This window comes from Pezoporus wallicus, unplaced genomic scaffold (assembly GCF_028554395.1).
Source record: "Pezoporus wallicus isolate ANWC-B61680 ecotype Strahan unplaced genomic scaffold, APGP_CSIRO_Pwel_v1 scaffold_6446, whole genome shotgun sequence".
In the NCBI taxonomy this organism is placed as follows: Eukaryota; Metazoa; Chordata; class Aves; order Psittaciformes; family Psittacidae; genus Pezoporus; species Pezoporus wallicus.
The window spans coordinates 15,001-29,858 of NW_026636264.1; the positions used below are offsets into that span (position 1 = coordinate 15,001).

Sequence of the window (14,858 nt, forward strand, 5' to 3'; positions counted from 1 at the left end):
CACGTCAAGGAGGGAGAACATTCACCCTACCTGGTCTGACCAGCTTGCACTGTGACCTGCCACCTGGAGCAGCTCCCTGGGGCTTTCAAGGTGTCAAGTGGTCCCTGCAGACTCACACAGCCCCAGAAATACACTATACCAAGCAGAGGAGTGATTCCCAAAGGCAGGGAGCAACTCCCAGGAAACCTTTAGAGGTGTCTGAGTTCAGCCATGGCACATGCATGAGATGTGCCTAGCCAGGGTGCTGGATGCTGAACCCAACCCATGGAACAAGCTACAGGTGGACTGACAATGCTGCACCACCCAGAGATAATGTGGCCAAAGAAGTCTACAAAGTCACTAGTAGAGAGGGTTTGCCAGTTGCTCTGCATCACTCTGGACAAGTTATTATGAATTAATAAATAAATGTACCTCTCCTTGAAAAAATGCCATGGGCCATGCTTTCAGACAGAAAAGTATTCATATCACCTGCTTGCTGCTTTATGCTCAGGTCTCAGTGGAACTGTGGCTGTAATACACAGGGTGAGCAGCTGGAATACTGAGACTGATGTGTCTTTGGTAGTACTCACATAGGTAAGTCTGAGTGCTACTCATAAATGAGAACTTCTGCCAGTTAGAATGTTCTTCAAGGGCATCTTGTCACTGAGAGCCAAAATGTTCTCTCTCCCTGCAGATGCACTGATTGCAGGTTTAAAGAAGGAGCTGGCCAAAGGGATCTTCAAATCTCAGTGTGTGACATATCCATGGGGAAGTATCATATGAGCACAAACACCACCCTGCTTTTCAGTCTGCTCAGATCATGGATGAGCAACCCAAGAGCACTTTTTAGGATTAGCTGCTGACTTCTGTTCCACACATTTGTGATGCTAGTGTGTAAACAGAGTTTGTGGCTGAAGCCACATCTCCAAGAGAATTGGCCCCACAGCTCCACTGAGTAGCCTGGAGTGTGTAGTGAAGGGGACATATCACCCTCCATCTCTCTCTGCATTTGATCTGGGTGCTGGTGTCTACCTCAGCCCTGCTGAGCACAGCATCAATCACTCTGTTTGCTGAACCATCCAAAACTGCACTTGGCAGATGATAAAAGAGTGTTCAAATTCTGCTTCAGGAAAAGCAGTGTTTCAGCAAGGAATGAGGCCTTTCCCATGTAAGAAGTTTCTGAAGATTGTAAGATGCTTTGCTAGACTTTGGAATCTAAGGTGCCAGAGATGATATTTTGCAGTCAGTTAATCGTGTGTAAGCACCTGGTCCCTGACAGCACTTGAGTTACCCTCAGTAGTGGGTTTAGATGATTTTGGTAAATCACTTCCACCCCCTTCCTAGGTTAGGGTTTAATTTACTCATACAGGGTGCTCATACTTCCCAGGGACTGATTCAGCTGGCTGAACTGAGACATGTCCTGCAGCAGGCAACAACTCCTACCATACAGGGCTTGCTCCTGCTCTGATTCTGGAAGAGAAATCTGTGCAAGTAGCTGTGGTACATCTTCGGTGCAGGTCCTGCACTGGTGGGAGGATTCCCATCTTCTCATCGATGGGTTAGGGAGTTGCACGTGAGTGGCTCAGTCAGAGCACTGCAAGTCACTTCAGGTAACAAGACATCATGGGACTGTGGGATGTAGCACCTCAAGCCAACACAAACACAGAAAAGAGCCCAGCACATAGCAGGCAAGGCCTTGGGCAATGTGAGAAAGGTTTCGAATCATAGAATCATAGAATCATAGAATAGTTAGGGTTGGAAAGGACCTTAAGATCATCTAGTTCCAAATCCCCTGTCATGGGCAGGGACACCTCACACTAAACCATGCTACCCAAGGCTCTTTCCAACCTGGCCTTGAACACCACCAGGGCTGGAGCATTCACAACCTCCCTGGGCAACCCATTCCAGTGCCTCACCACCCTTACAGTAAAGAACTTCCTTCTTATAGCAAATCTAAACTTCCCCTGTTTAAGTTTGAAGCTGTTACCCCTTGTCCTGTCACTACAGTCCCTAATGAAGAGTCCCTCCCCAGCATCCCTATAGGCCCCCTTCAGATACTGGAAGGCTGCTATGAGGTCTCCACACAGCTTTCTTCCCCAGGCTGAACAGCCCCAACTTTCTCAGCCTGTCTTCATAGGGGAGGTGCTCCAGTCCCCTGATCATCCTTGTAGCCCTTCTCTGGGCTTGTTCCAACAGTTCCATGTCCTTTTGATGTTGAGGACACCAGAACTGCACACAGTACTCCAGGTGAGGTCTCAGGAGAGCAGAGTAGAGGGGCAGGATCACCTCCTTCGACCTGCTGGTCACGCTCCTTTTGATGCAGCCCAGGATACAGTTGGCTTTCTGGGCTGCGAGCGCACACTGAAGCTGGCTCATGTTCATTTTCTCATCAACCAACACCCCCAAGTCCTTCTCCACAGGGCTGCTCTGAATCTCTTCTCTGCCCAACCTGTAGCTGTGCCTGGGATTGCTGCGACCCAGGTGTAGGACCTTGCACTTGGCATGGTTAAACTTCATGAGGTTGGCATCAGCCCACCTCACAAGCGTGTCAAGGTCCCTCTGGATGGCATTCCTTCCCTCCATCAACCGAACCACACAGCTTGGTGTCATCGGCAAACTTGCTGAGGGCGCACTCAATCCCACTGTCCATGTCAGCGACAAAGATGTTGAACAAGACCGGTCCCAACACCGATCCCTGAGGGACACCACTCGTTACTGGTCTCCAGCCGGACATGGAGCCATTGACCACAACTCTTTGTGTGCAGCCATCCAGCCAGTTCTTTATCCACCGACTGGTCCATCCATCAAATTGATGCCTTTCCAATTTAGAGACAAGGATGTCGTGTGGGACAGTGTCGAACGCTTTACACAAGTCCAGGTAGATGACATCAACTGCTCTACCCCTGTCCATCACTTCCGTAGCTCCATCATAGGAGGCCACCAAATTGGTCAGGCAGGATTTCCCCTTAGTGAAGCCATGCTGGCTGTCACCAAGCACCTCATTGTTTTTCATGTGCCTCAGCATGCCTTCCAGGAGAATCTGCTCCAAGATTTTGCCAGGCACAGAGGTGAGACTGACTGGTCTGTAATTCCCCAGGTCACCCATTTTCCCCTTGTTGAAAATGGGGGTTATATTTCCCTTTTCCCAGTTGTCAGGAACTTCACCTGACTGCCATGATTTTTCAAATATGATGGACACTGGCTTAACAACTTCATTCGCCAGCTCCTTCAGGACCCGCAGATGGATTTCATCAGGTCCCATGAATCTGGGCATGTTCAGATTTTTAAGATGGTCTCGAACCAGATCCTCTCCTACAGTGGGCCCAAGATCTTCATTCTCACAGTCCCTGTGTCTGCCTTCCAAGACTTGGGTGATGTGGTCAGAGCCTTTGCCAGTGAAGATCGAGGCGAAGAAGTCATTCAGAACCTCAGCCTTCTCCAAACCAGGGCAGCCAGTTCTCCTGATAGCTTCCAGAAAGGGCCCACGTTATTCCTAGTCTGTCTTCTGTTTGCTACATACCTATAGAATCCCTTCCTGTTATCTTTCACATCCCTAGCCAAGTTTAATACTAGCTGGGCCTTAGCTTTCCTAACCTGGTCCCTAGCTTCCCAGACAACATCCCTGTATTTTTTCCAGGCCGCCTGTCCTTGCTTCCACCTTTTATAAGGCTCTTTTTTCCTTCAAATTTTCCTCAGCAGCTGCTTATCCACCCAAGGAGGTCTCCTGGTCCTCCTGCTGTACTTTCTTCTAGTTGGGATGCAACACTCCTGAGCTTGTAGCAGGTAATCCTCGAATATCAACCAACAGTTTTGGGCCTCCCTGCCCTCTAGGGCTATATTCCCTGGAACCTTACTAAGCAAGTTCCTGAAGAGACCAAAGTTTGCTCTGTTGAAGTCCAGGGCAGTGAGTTTGCTGCACCCTCTTCTCACTGTCCTGAGGATCTCAAATTCAAGCATCTCGTGATCGCTGCATCCAAGGCCACCCTGGAGCATCGCATTTCCAACGAACCCTTCCCTGTTGGTGAGCACGAGGTCAAGCATGGCACCTCTCCTTGTCAGCTCCTCTATTACTTGCAGAAGAAAATCGTCTTCCACACAATCAAAGAACCTCCTGGATTGCTTGTGCCGGTGCCTACCGTTCCTCCAAAAGATTGCTGCACTGCTGTTCACGCACTTCTCAGCATATGAAGGGCTGTCCTTGTGTGCCCTGTGATGTGAGAAGTTCTTTTTCAAGTACCTTCCAACATGGATTCAACCATTCATGTACCTCCTAGATGGGTTGGAGGCTGCCCCTGTGCTGCTGGATTTTGCTGTGTGCTTTGACAGGCAGTTCTGTGGCTGTGCTCAGCAGCTCAAGAGGGAATGGCCACTTCTCCCCACTGCTTCTGAACACTTCCTTGACAAGTGGGCAGTAAAGGAAACACTCCCATATCTTAGCCAGCTTCCTTGAGTTTGGTTCTTCGCCATTTCATCTTCCTTTGAGAGATTCATATTTTAGTTCATCAGATACTCTCCAACTGATTCTAGATTTTGAGTTCCTGACCTTGCCAACTGCTGCCAGCACAATTGCTTGCAAAGCCATGATAAGAGTCAGTGTGACTCTAGATATTTAAAGGATAGGCAGGTCATGAATTTATGGGCTGCTCAGTGGCATTTTCCAGCCTAGTTGGTCTATCATATCTTTCAATCTGCTAGGAATCATAACAGATCTTTTCCAAAGGGTCCAAAGAAACCCTCCAGCTCAGGAAACATCTAGTTCACCCTTCTATACTATGTAATTTTGTTCTACTAAGTGCTAATCTGACCAGAAGGTATGCCCTACAGTTAGTGGGAGGATTCCCATCCTCTTACTGACACAGTGAGTTTCTGCTGAAACCATACAGACTGGACATTTTATGGGTGCTGAAAAGTGCTGAAAGGTTACACAGGTTCCAGTGTACAGGACACAGTCACAGATGATGTTTTCATTGAGGTTTCATTGAAAAACTCAGAAGTTACATGAGCTGCAAATGGAGGCTGGAAGAAATATCATGTACATCATTCCTGTTGCAGTAGTCATCCCTAGACCTCTGCATTCCCCCACTGCCAGAGTCAGGATGGACCTTTGGCTTGAGCCAAAGTATAGCTGCTCTTCTGCTTCTGCTGTTTGGAGACAGTGCTGGTTTGAAGAGCTAACAGAGAGCGACAGCAATCTGAGTCCTGGCTCAGACCCTATGGTTTGTATTAGGCTGGCACAGCAGCTCTATGATTCCTCTTGAAGTCCAGATCTGCAGTGGCAGTGCAAAAAAGGGCAAATTCCCATCAAATTGATGAACTGAGATCAACTGGCACTTACCATTAAGTACACAGCTCTTAAAAAAAAGGTAGTTTTTGAGTGTTTGGTGTAAAGAGACTTTTTAAGTCTTGAGTTTATATTGCCATTTGCCATATAGGAAACTCTAGTAAGTTTATTTTGTAGAACAAGACATCTGCTGGTTTGGTTGGAGAACGCATCTTCTGTTTGCAGAGGGAGAAAATGAATCTTCATGAACAATTTCTAGGAATGCATTTACTTTGGTAAGTGAGATGGCTCGTCAGAGCCTAGAATAGTTCGTCCCTGAGTTACAAGGTTAGGAAAACAGCTGTGTAATATCTAATTCATCAGTGTGATTCTTCTGTGGTGTTAGAGAGCTTTCCTGCTACCCAGGGAAGGCTGGCTGAGTCAAAACCAGGGAAAGAAATGGTCATGGCTCTGCTTGGCAAGAAATCATGCATTAAGTGGGCAATACAAGCTGCAATACAACAGCAGTCTGAGGTCTTGATCCTGCAGACCCACATAGAGATAGATGCTGCTCACAGAAGGACCCTACTGCCTTCTCCAGCATCCACCGTTCCATGCTTCTGTGAGATGGGAGCAGTTCAGTTTAAAAACCTGAATTTTATTAGTCCTAAATATCACCTCTGCAGATTGTAATTACACCAGTGGGACAGCAATGGCAAAACCCTATGGCATTGACAGCATCTCCCAGCTCAGATCTGTGTATGTTTGAATACCCTCAGTGACCTGAAGTTGTGTGTCAGGGTAGCTCATTGTTTTATTATAAATGGTGTTCTGATACATGAGGCCATTTCTTGTACCTCTGGCTCTCCAGAGGACCAACAGGGTGATGAGCTTTGGACCACTGAGTTGCTTTAGCAGTAGCAATGAAAAACAAGGTTGGGACCTTTTCGTCAAAGCGGATCCAGCTCTAGTTACCATGACACCATGACAATCAACTTGTTTACTGCTTCAAGGTACAGTCTAAACATTCTTGGCATGTCATTTGCATAGCAATATCCAGAATGCTTTGTGCCACTCTACTGTATTCTGGCTCTGCAAACGCATTGAAAGATTTCTTTGCATGTATGCTTAACTAAAGAGAAAGAAAGGAAGAGAAAGGAGAAGGGAGCTTCACTTTTGGTAGCATGTTTCATATAAAGTGTAACCTAAACTCTGTAACAAATTAAACATAAGAACTGGATATATGTCCCCCTGGACATATATGCATATATGGATATATGTTCTGGGGAAACAGAGGGGAGCATTTATCAAACAGAGGGTTGAAAACAACATAAGAAAATCTAGGTCTCATTCTGGCAGAGTATTTAAGCATGTGCTTGACTTTAAGTGGGTGATACAGGACAGAAAATAAAGAGACATGGAGAAGTGAGACAAGATAGAGTAATAGAAGAGGAGAGAATAATCATGACAGGGGGGTCAGCTTGGCTGTGCAAGCTGAGAGACCTGTAGATGGGTGTGCAGAGCTGGGCTTAAATCACAAAAAGGGTGAAGCTAAACAAAAAAAAAAACCAAAAACCAAAAAGCAAATACCAAAAAGTCAGTTGTTAGTAGCTCTAAAAGACAAAACCCGGGATTATTTTAGCTGATAAACTACACAAGCAAAAATCAATGACAGAGAAATAGTAACCTAGTGAGATATCTGCACTCTCCAGGTGCTGCCCCTGGTTATTTACATTGTTAATTGAAAACTCAGCTCCTCGTTTGGGTATGTAACATCCATAACAAGCCTTGGTGTGTTTTCCAGCATTGCAAATCGAATACTTGCGGGAACCAGCACAGAATCCAATCCAAGTATTGCTCTGCAGTGAAGCAGCATGATCAGACGGTGTGCTGTGTCCCCGTTCAAGCAAGGTAGGCTTTTGTGAGCATGGAGAGAAGCTGACCCCAGTCAGTGAAATGACAGAATTAATTGTTCCAGCACAACCTAGATGTCAAAGAGGGACTCTTTATCAGGGACTGTAGTGATAGAATGGGGGTAATGGGTTCAAAATTAAACGGGGGAAGTTCAGGTTAGATATAAGGAAGACGTTCATTACTGTGAGGGTGGTGAGGCACTGGAATGGGTTGCACAAAGAAGTAGTAAATGCTCTGTCCCTGATAGTGTTCAAGGCCAGGTTGGACAGAGCCTTGGGCAAAATAGTCTAGTGTGAGATGTCCCTGCCCATGGCAAGGGGTTGGAACTAAATGATATTGAGGTCTTATCCTGGAGAATGAGGAAGGGAATATAGCAAATTTAAGAGTGGATTTTTTCTTTTTTTTTTTTTCCTGTTTATATTCATTGTTATAATTACATTTAGGTTTTTTTTTAGGTTTTTTTTTTGTGGGTTTTTTTTTTTTTAATAGTATACATATATTAGAGTATATATTGGTTATATATGGGGTACTTCCAGAGCAGTTAGCTGCCCAGCACCATGCAGTCACTCCTGTCTAGCTACAGCCACATTAAGCAACAGGCCCAGCCATTTGCTGTCATCATCAGTGTCAGTATCCTAGGAGATCTCCTGATCTTGCATAATTACATCCTGATAAATGGGTACTTTCTGCTCATAGCAAAAACATTTTCAAAATTAATGTAATTGTGAGATAGCTGCTGTTGATGTACATCTTCAAATCATTAGGAATATCATACAAAAGCATTTTATTTAGGGTCTTTAGCTAACACCTATCTGTATTTTAAAGTAATCACATTCACAGACAAAATGATATTGTCATTACAGAATCAAATTTCATAGCCTCTCTCGGGAACTTAAGGATTAAAAATGAAGCCTTGTTATCCCAATAAATTCACAGGTAAGATTCATTCCAAGTAAACAGGATTGAAATAAACACTTGGCTACCCCTAATGTAGTGCTATTTTGAGGCAGAAACAGTCTGTTTACTCCAAACATTGTTCTAGATCCATTGGATTAACTTAGAGCTGGCACTGTGTAAATACATTAACAGTATATAAACTGAATTATGAGATTTCTAGGTTGATAATATTAGGTTTTTAGTTAAGAGCAACAACACATTATTTCAACTGTAAATCTATTTGATGCAGCCTTTGTATGGAATGAAATGAGATCTAAGGATAAAAATCCAAAAAAGAAATATGAAAGCCAAGTAGTGGAAATGAATATTATGATAAATGTAAGTACACAGGTGTTTAGTGTTAAAGATTCTCTGTTCCAAACCTTTGTTTTTTTCCAAGGACTTATCATACCTCATATTCACATTTAGTGCCTGGACTGGTGAAGGAAGAGTGGCTGTGTAAATGATGGGATGGAGTGTGGGACACTCATGTTCAGCAATGTCAATGGCTGGAAAAGGGAGCCCCAAACACCAGCATCATTCTCTCACACTGTCAGGAGATCCACCTTTCCTTTGGGACACAGTCTTTCAAGCCTCAATAGCATGCAAAGAGGTTCCTTTCTGCATGTTAGGCATAAATTATTGAACTTCTAGGTAGAAATATGGTCAAAAAAGTATGCTGGAAGATATTCAGACTTGTTTTGTGGATTTGCAAATGTGGTTCCTGTCACAATCAGAAGAGACTGGGCATTTTAGATGGCAAAATGCTTAAGTAACTTTTGGAAAACTGCTGTCAAAATGGCTAGAGAAAGAAAGTTGCAAATTGGTGTGTTTTGACACTTGCTGTAGCAGAGGTGCCCACGCTCTTCCCACAGCAAAATGACTTTAATTTGCCCAACCCCGGAGCCCTTGAAAATGACACTCTGAACATTTGCTGTAATGATTTCTCACTAAATTAGAAAAATGCCCAACTAAGGAGGGATTATCTCTGCATGTGGATGCGGCATAATGACTGTCAAGTGCATTGAGAGCCCCACTGGGCTTTGCAAGGTACACAGGGTCTGCAGCAGAGGCCAGTGTGCATTGAAGAATATTAATACTGTCTTGTTGGAGGCATCCATTGTGACACTCTACTGCTATTCAGACAAAATTATACCATATGGGGGAATTCTCTTTGCTACTTTACATATATGAGGTATCTTTTAGGGCTGGACTAGTCTCAAATTGTCTGGCTGACAAACCCTGTCCACAAAGGATACATACACATGTGTGCACACACCCTCTGTAATACATGCACCCACTGGGACAGCATCACTGCAAGATCCTTCCTTGCAGCCCACAGCCACTGTGCCTGCAGTGAGGATGTGCTAGGGAATTTATCTTCTAGCTGCTCCCAGAAGCAGCCTATCAGCTTCAGCCACGCAGGACAAAATGTGTTTGTTCCCCAGGTGCCTGCATTTTGCTGCCCAGGTTTTGAAGCAGGTAAGGAGCAAGCTGGGTGGGCAGTGCCACTGCCTCATCATCCCTATTGCATCCAGTCAGCCCCAGAAGAGGAGCAGGAGGAGCACATTTTTGTTTATATCATGAAGGACAGAAGAAATGGTGGGAATGCGCAGGCAGACAAGGGTGTCAAGAGTTCTTACACAACTGCCACAATGGCACTTCAATAGCAACACTCGAATGCCCAGTGCTACTGTTCCTCACACCCCGGTGCCGGTTGCTGCTCAACAGGCACAGGGAGCACACATGCTTGCTTCTGTGGATACTCATTGACTTAAGTACCAGTGCCCTGTTAAACAGGATGCCAGACTCCTTGGTAAAAGCACTTTAGGCTGTTTCTGTCTCTGTTTTGCAATGGCTTTTCAAAACAAGTCTAGTAAATGTGGGCAGGAAGGGAGGTGAGGGATGGAGAGTCTGCAGGGCCCTGCTGAGCCCATTAGGATCCCCTGAAGAGTCTTTCTTGTTGGAACTGGACCACTGGGGAAGGAAGGACACACAGGAAACATCACAGGGCCAAGCACCTAGGTGAGACTGACTGACTCATGTAGCAAGGTCAGATTTTGGTCTCTCACCTGCCAAGTTCATCCTCAACAGCCATGGGAAAAGGAACTAGAAAGATGCTGCCCACAGAGTGTCCTAATCACTAGCTTGCCCAGCCATGCTGGGTGATGTTGGAAAGACACTGGAGGAGGAAGTGGGGAGGGTGAAGCCAGAGGTCTAAGTATCACAGGAGGCAGTGGGTGAAGGCAAGCCACCAAGATGAGCAGCCCAAATATTTTATCCATGTGTCCCCATCTTGATAGTGCAGCACCTGCCTAGTGTCACCAAGCCCTTGTGTTTTCCAGACAGGGAACACAGCTCAGGACACTCACAGGAGCATATGGGTACTGCCTTGTGCAGGTCCTGCACTGCCATGTCTCCAGCCCTCTCACCCTCCTCATCATCCTGGGGTGTCCAGAAAGATCCATGGTGCACCGGGGTCTGCAGGGTCCTGCTTTCCACTTCCCCGCAGGATGGAGCTGTAGGAGATTGCAGATGTCCTGGCCCCACAGCAACACGAAGAGCTGCAGGGACCTGGGAAGGACAGAGCATGACACGTTTGATTCACGGTCAGGACTTGAGGCTGTCCCGGCAAATATCAATTTTACCAGCTCTTCTGCACCCTCTGTGATCGGGATCCCAAACCCACAGCTCCCCACACCGAGCTCAGCCCGTGTGCAGAGCTGAGTGGACCTTCTCCAAGGCTATTTCGCAGGAGGGATGGCATCTCTGTTCCTGGCTCTTCCTGGTAGCCTCGGTTATTTCGCAGCTGTTACGGCATGAAAAGCAGGTCCCGTCCCGGTGAGAGTAGGAACGGATGGCACCCCAGGGATCCAAGCACATTCCCCAAGGCTGCAGGGCACAAAACCAGCTCTGCGGCCCCCGGGGAGACCCGAGGCATGGACTCGCGAAGTAGGGATGGCGGCTGCAGGCCACCGGTGAGCGCGTCCCCGGGAGGCCGAGGGTCGCTGCACAAAGTGCGTGAGCGTCGCTTAAACGCGGGGTCCCTGCTGTCCCGCACCCTTGGGTGGCAAATGCGGGTCCGGCACAGCAGTCACGCTCCCCTGTTTGGCACCCCGGGGACTGCGGGACACGCTGGCTGCTTTTCAGCCGGGGATCTCGGCCGGGCAAGTGAGAGCAGCGCGTAAAAACGGGCGCTCCGCTTCCCCGACAAAAAAGCTCTGTGGGGAGCTACGGGGCTCGAGCGGGGCTGCCGGAACTCTGTGGCCGTGGAGGTGGAAGCCCAGCAGGGCCGGCCCCGTCACGGACGGGTAGGCGGAAAGCCGAGGCCGTCCTTCCAGGGTAGTGGCAGTGGGCACCTGGAGAGAGAAGCGGAGCCCAGTTGCCAGCCGAAGCTTCAGCTACAGCGTACGTATAGATGTATGCATGTCATGCATCTCTCTTCGGCAGACGTGAGAATGGGATAGGAAGGGAAAGGTGTTGAGCCGAGCCGGTCACCAGCCCGACATCTAGCATCGCGGGGAGGACCTGGAGAACCCACGGGAAAGGGACAGGGGTCCCCCGTGTCCCATACCTTTAGCACTGCCGGGAAAAGAGCCACCCGCGCTCGTCGGGGCGGGCTAGTCCCGGTGCCGAGCAACGGCGGAGAAGGGATGGAGAGAGACGGTACTCCCAGCGCCCGCCCGCGGACACGGAGCGGCTGCTTTCTGCATGAATGGAAGGAAATAAACCACCAACGAGATTTTATTATTGTTATTTATCATCATAATTATTATCATCGCCATCGTCGTTTATCTGCACATAAATAAATAAATAAATATCTCCCGGGGTGAAGGGAGCGGCACGGAACGATACAACCACAGCTGCACGCCCGGCAGCGGAGAAATGGAAAACAAAACCGAGAACAATTTTGGAAAGAAAAATTTACAAAAAAATAAAAAAGAGAGTAAAGATAAACCCCAAAGAGCCCCCGACCCTCCCTGTTCGCCCGTTTTCGGGCACTGCTGGGCTCCCGGAAGGCTCCTAGGACAGCCTCGCTTCAGGCGGTCCGCACCGCCTGCCGCCGCACAGCATCCGCGCCTGCCTCGGTGTGCGGGGTAGTCTGCTAGGAGCCCCCGGGGTGCGCCTGCGGGACACAAGTGAGACAGCACTACTGGGGGATGTCTGGGGTCCGAGGGAGCAGTTTATTTACAACAGGGCGCACGGACACCCGCCCCCATGGACTGGGGTTCTAGAAAGGCGAGGAAGTCCTTCGCAAATTACACAATTATACAAAAAGGTATAAAATCCTTCCGCTTCAGGCCAGCACCGGAGCAGGCAGGACTACCCCTCCTGCTCTGGCCACAGTTCCTGGGGAGCCGGGTGGGCGTGCTGGGGGTTAGGGGGTGACTGCTAGGCCTCTGTCGTCCTTTCCCGAGGAGGACGGAGACATGCGCAAGTCCTCGTCGTCCTCCGAGCACTTGGTGGTGGACAGGGACGAGCATTTGCAGCTGTGGCCGCCCCCCCCTCCCCGGTGGGAGCTGCTTTTGCCTTCTTTCTTGTGCTTGACCCGTCGGTTCTGGAACCAGATCTTCACCTGCTTCTCGGAGAGGTTCAGGTAGGTGGCGATCTCGATTCGTCGCAGCCGGGAGAGGTACATGTTGGAGGCGAACTCCCTCTCCAGCTCGAGGAGCTGCGTGCTGGTGAAGGCGGTGCGCATCCGCTTGCTGCTGGGCAGCTGGCTGGACGTGCTGTCTGCGGAGCGGAAAGCACCGTCAGGACCAGCGGACCCGCTGCACCCCGCCCAGCCGCGCTGAGCACCCCCCGGTCCCCGCTGAGTCCCCTCCAGCCCGCTCCGTGGGGCTGCGACCTTCCCCACCGGGGCCGGTTACCCGGCAAGCGGCTGCCAGGCTGGAGCCTTCCCTGTTCCCGCTGCCTGTGTAGGAGGCTTGGCGGGCAGCCGCTGGGCTTCCCCTGCGCATCCCCCGGGACACCAGCAGAGAGAGGTGACGGGGCTCCCCGTCCAGCCTGCTGGAGCTGGGCACGGACTCCCAGTCCTATGTGCTGTCGGCAGGGTCCTGCCTCCCCACATCCCCCGGGATCCCATCACCTCCTCGCAGAGGCTACTGTTAGCATGCAGCCGTGCCCCCCTTTCCCTCCCCACTCATGCCCCCCTTACCCACGGAGATGCAGTGGAATTGCCGGGGGTCGGGCAGCTGGTAGGCGCCCTGGTAGAGCGCTGGTGCATGCCCGACGCTGACAGCGGAGACGGAGTGCTGCTGGCGGGCCAGGGGCGAATGGCAGTACTGGGAGCCGAAGGGGGGGAAGGAGGCCTTGATGAGGGGGATGGCGGGCGGCGGCGGGTGCAGCTGGGAGGCGGTAACACAGAGCGGGCACACGCAGAGCAGCCCGGCCTTGCGAGCGTGGCAAGCTCCAGCCGGCAGCCCAGGCAGCGGGTGCGAGGGGTGCACGGCGTAGGGGAAGAGCGGCGGCGGGGGGCTGCCCTCCCCCTTCTTCTCGCCCGCCTCCCGCAGCACCAGCGAGTCCACCAGGAAGGAGCGCGGCATGGCCCCGCGCAGAGCCCGCGCAGAGCCCGCGCAGCGCCGCTGGCCAACCCGAGTGGTGCTGAAAGGCGCCCGCCCGCCCTCCTTAAATAGCGCCCGCGCCATGTGATGGCGACGCCGGGGCGCTCAATAGGCTTCTGTGCCTCTTCTCTTGGCATTCACGCCGCACGCTCCCTCATTATTTCCCTTGTTAACTAAATGAACTGCATAATGTACTCTATTCTTGTCGACCCCACCCACGCCGTAGCAGGCGGCCTCTCCCCTCCTCTCTCTTTGGCGGGGTTATTTTCTCATTCTCTCGCGATTTAATATTCTTTTCTTTCTCTTTATCGCTCTCTTTCGCTTTCAGCCCAGCTTTCAGCCCGCTCCCTCTTGTTTATTTTGCCGGCTGCAGCCGCGGACTCTGCCGGCCCCGGCTTCCCCTGCCAACCCCCAAGCGCTGTTCCCACCTGTGGCACCAGGTCGGCCCCCCGGTCCCGCCGCCCTCTGCCTCCTCTTCGTCCCCATTACCGCGCCCGCTGCCGGCCCCAGTCCCGCGTCTTTGTTCCCCGTCCGGTGTTGGCAGCGGGCGCCTGTCGCTACAGCTTCCGTCGAGCGAAGCCGCCGGGCACCGCGCCTTGCCACCGGTGCTCCACCGCAGGCACATCCTCCCGGTTCCGGCGTGGACGCCGGGGCCCGGACAACAGCCGCCGAGCGCCGCAAGCAGAGCGGGTGCGCCGGTGCGGGTATAGTGACCCTGGCGGCCCGTGCCGGAGGTACCCACGGAGAGAGTCTAAGAGGAGGCAGAAGAGCAGCTCGGCACTTTCCGCGAGGCTTTGTGCCTGGTTCCTCCGCCCGGTTTTAGCGGTAACACCGGCCATCGCACCACGGGAAGGGGCCCAGGCCGCAGCAGCGCTCGCCCGTCCCGCACCGCCGCTCCCCTGCCCCACCGCTCCGCGCACGGGGAGTCCCCGGGTCTGAGGGGACCTACAGGGACACGGTTTGCTCCTGCCGAAAGATGAGATTTAGCTTAAACAAACCGGCGGTACCCGGGTTTCTTAGCGCAGGGATCCACAAAACTTCCAGCGGGGTCCAGAGGGAATTTCTGAGCCTCCATCCGAGTTAATGCGCACCGGCGCTTCTCCGAGCAGCTGCATGCCGTCCGTGCAGGAGCTGTCGGCGTTGGGCTCCCCGGAGCTTGTCGATTTTGTAAATGAATGAGAAATGCTAACAAATAACGAAAAATA

General features: G+C 50.6%; 1 protein-coding gene across 1 annotated transcript; it reads right to left on the reverse strand.

Annotated features, from left to right (window-relative positions):
- Positions 1-12,210: 12,210 nt before the first annotated feature.
- On the reverse strand, positions 12,211-13,933 carry GSX1 (GS homeobox 1). The gene is made up of 2 exons (XM_057399550.1): positions 13,248-13,933; positions 12,211-12,823 (listed from the first exon to the last, which is right to left on the reverse strand). The coding sequence occupies exons 1-2, from the start codon at positions 13,735-13,737 to the stop codon at positions 12,468-12,470; spliced, it is 846 nt and encodes a 281-aa protein (XP_057255533.1). The 5' UTR covers positions 13,738-13,933; the 3' UTR covers positions 12,211-12,467.
- Between the last annotated feature and the right edge of the window lie 925 nt (positions 13,934-14,858).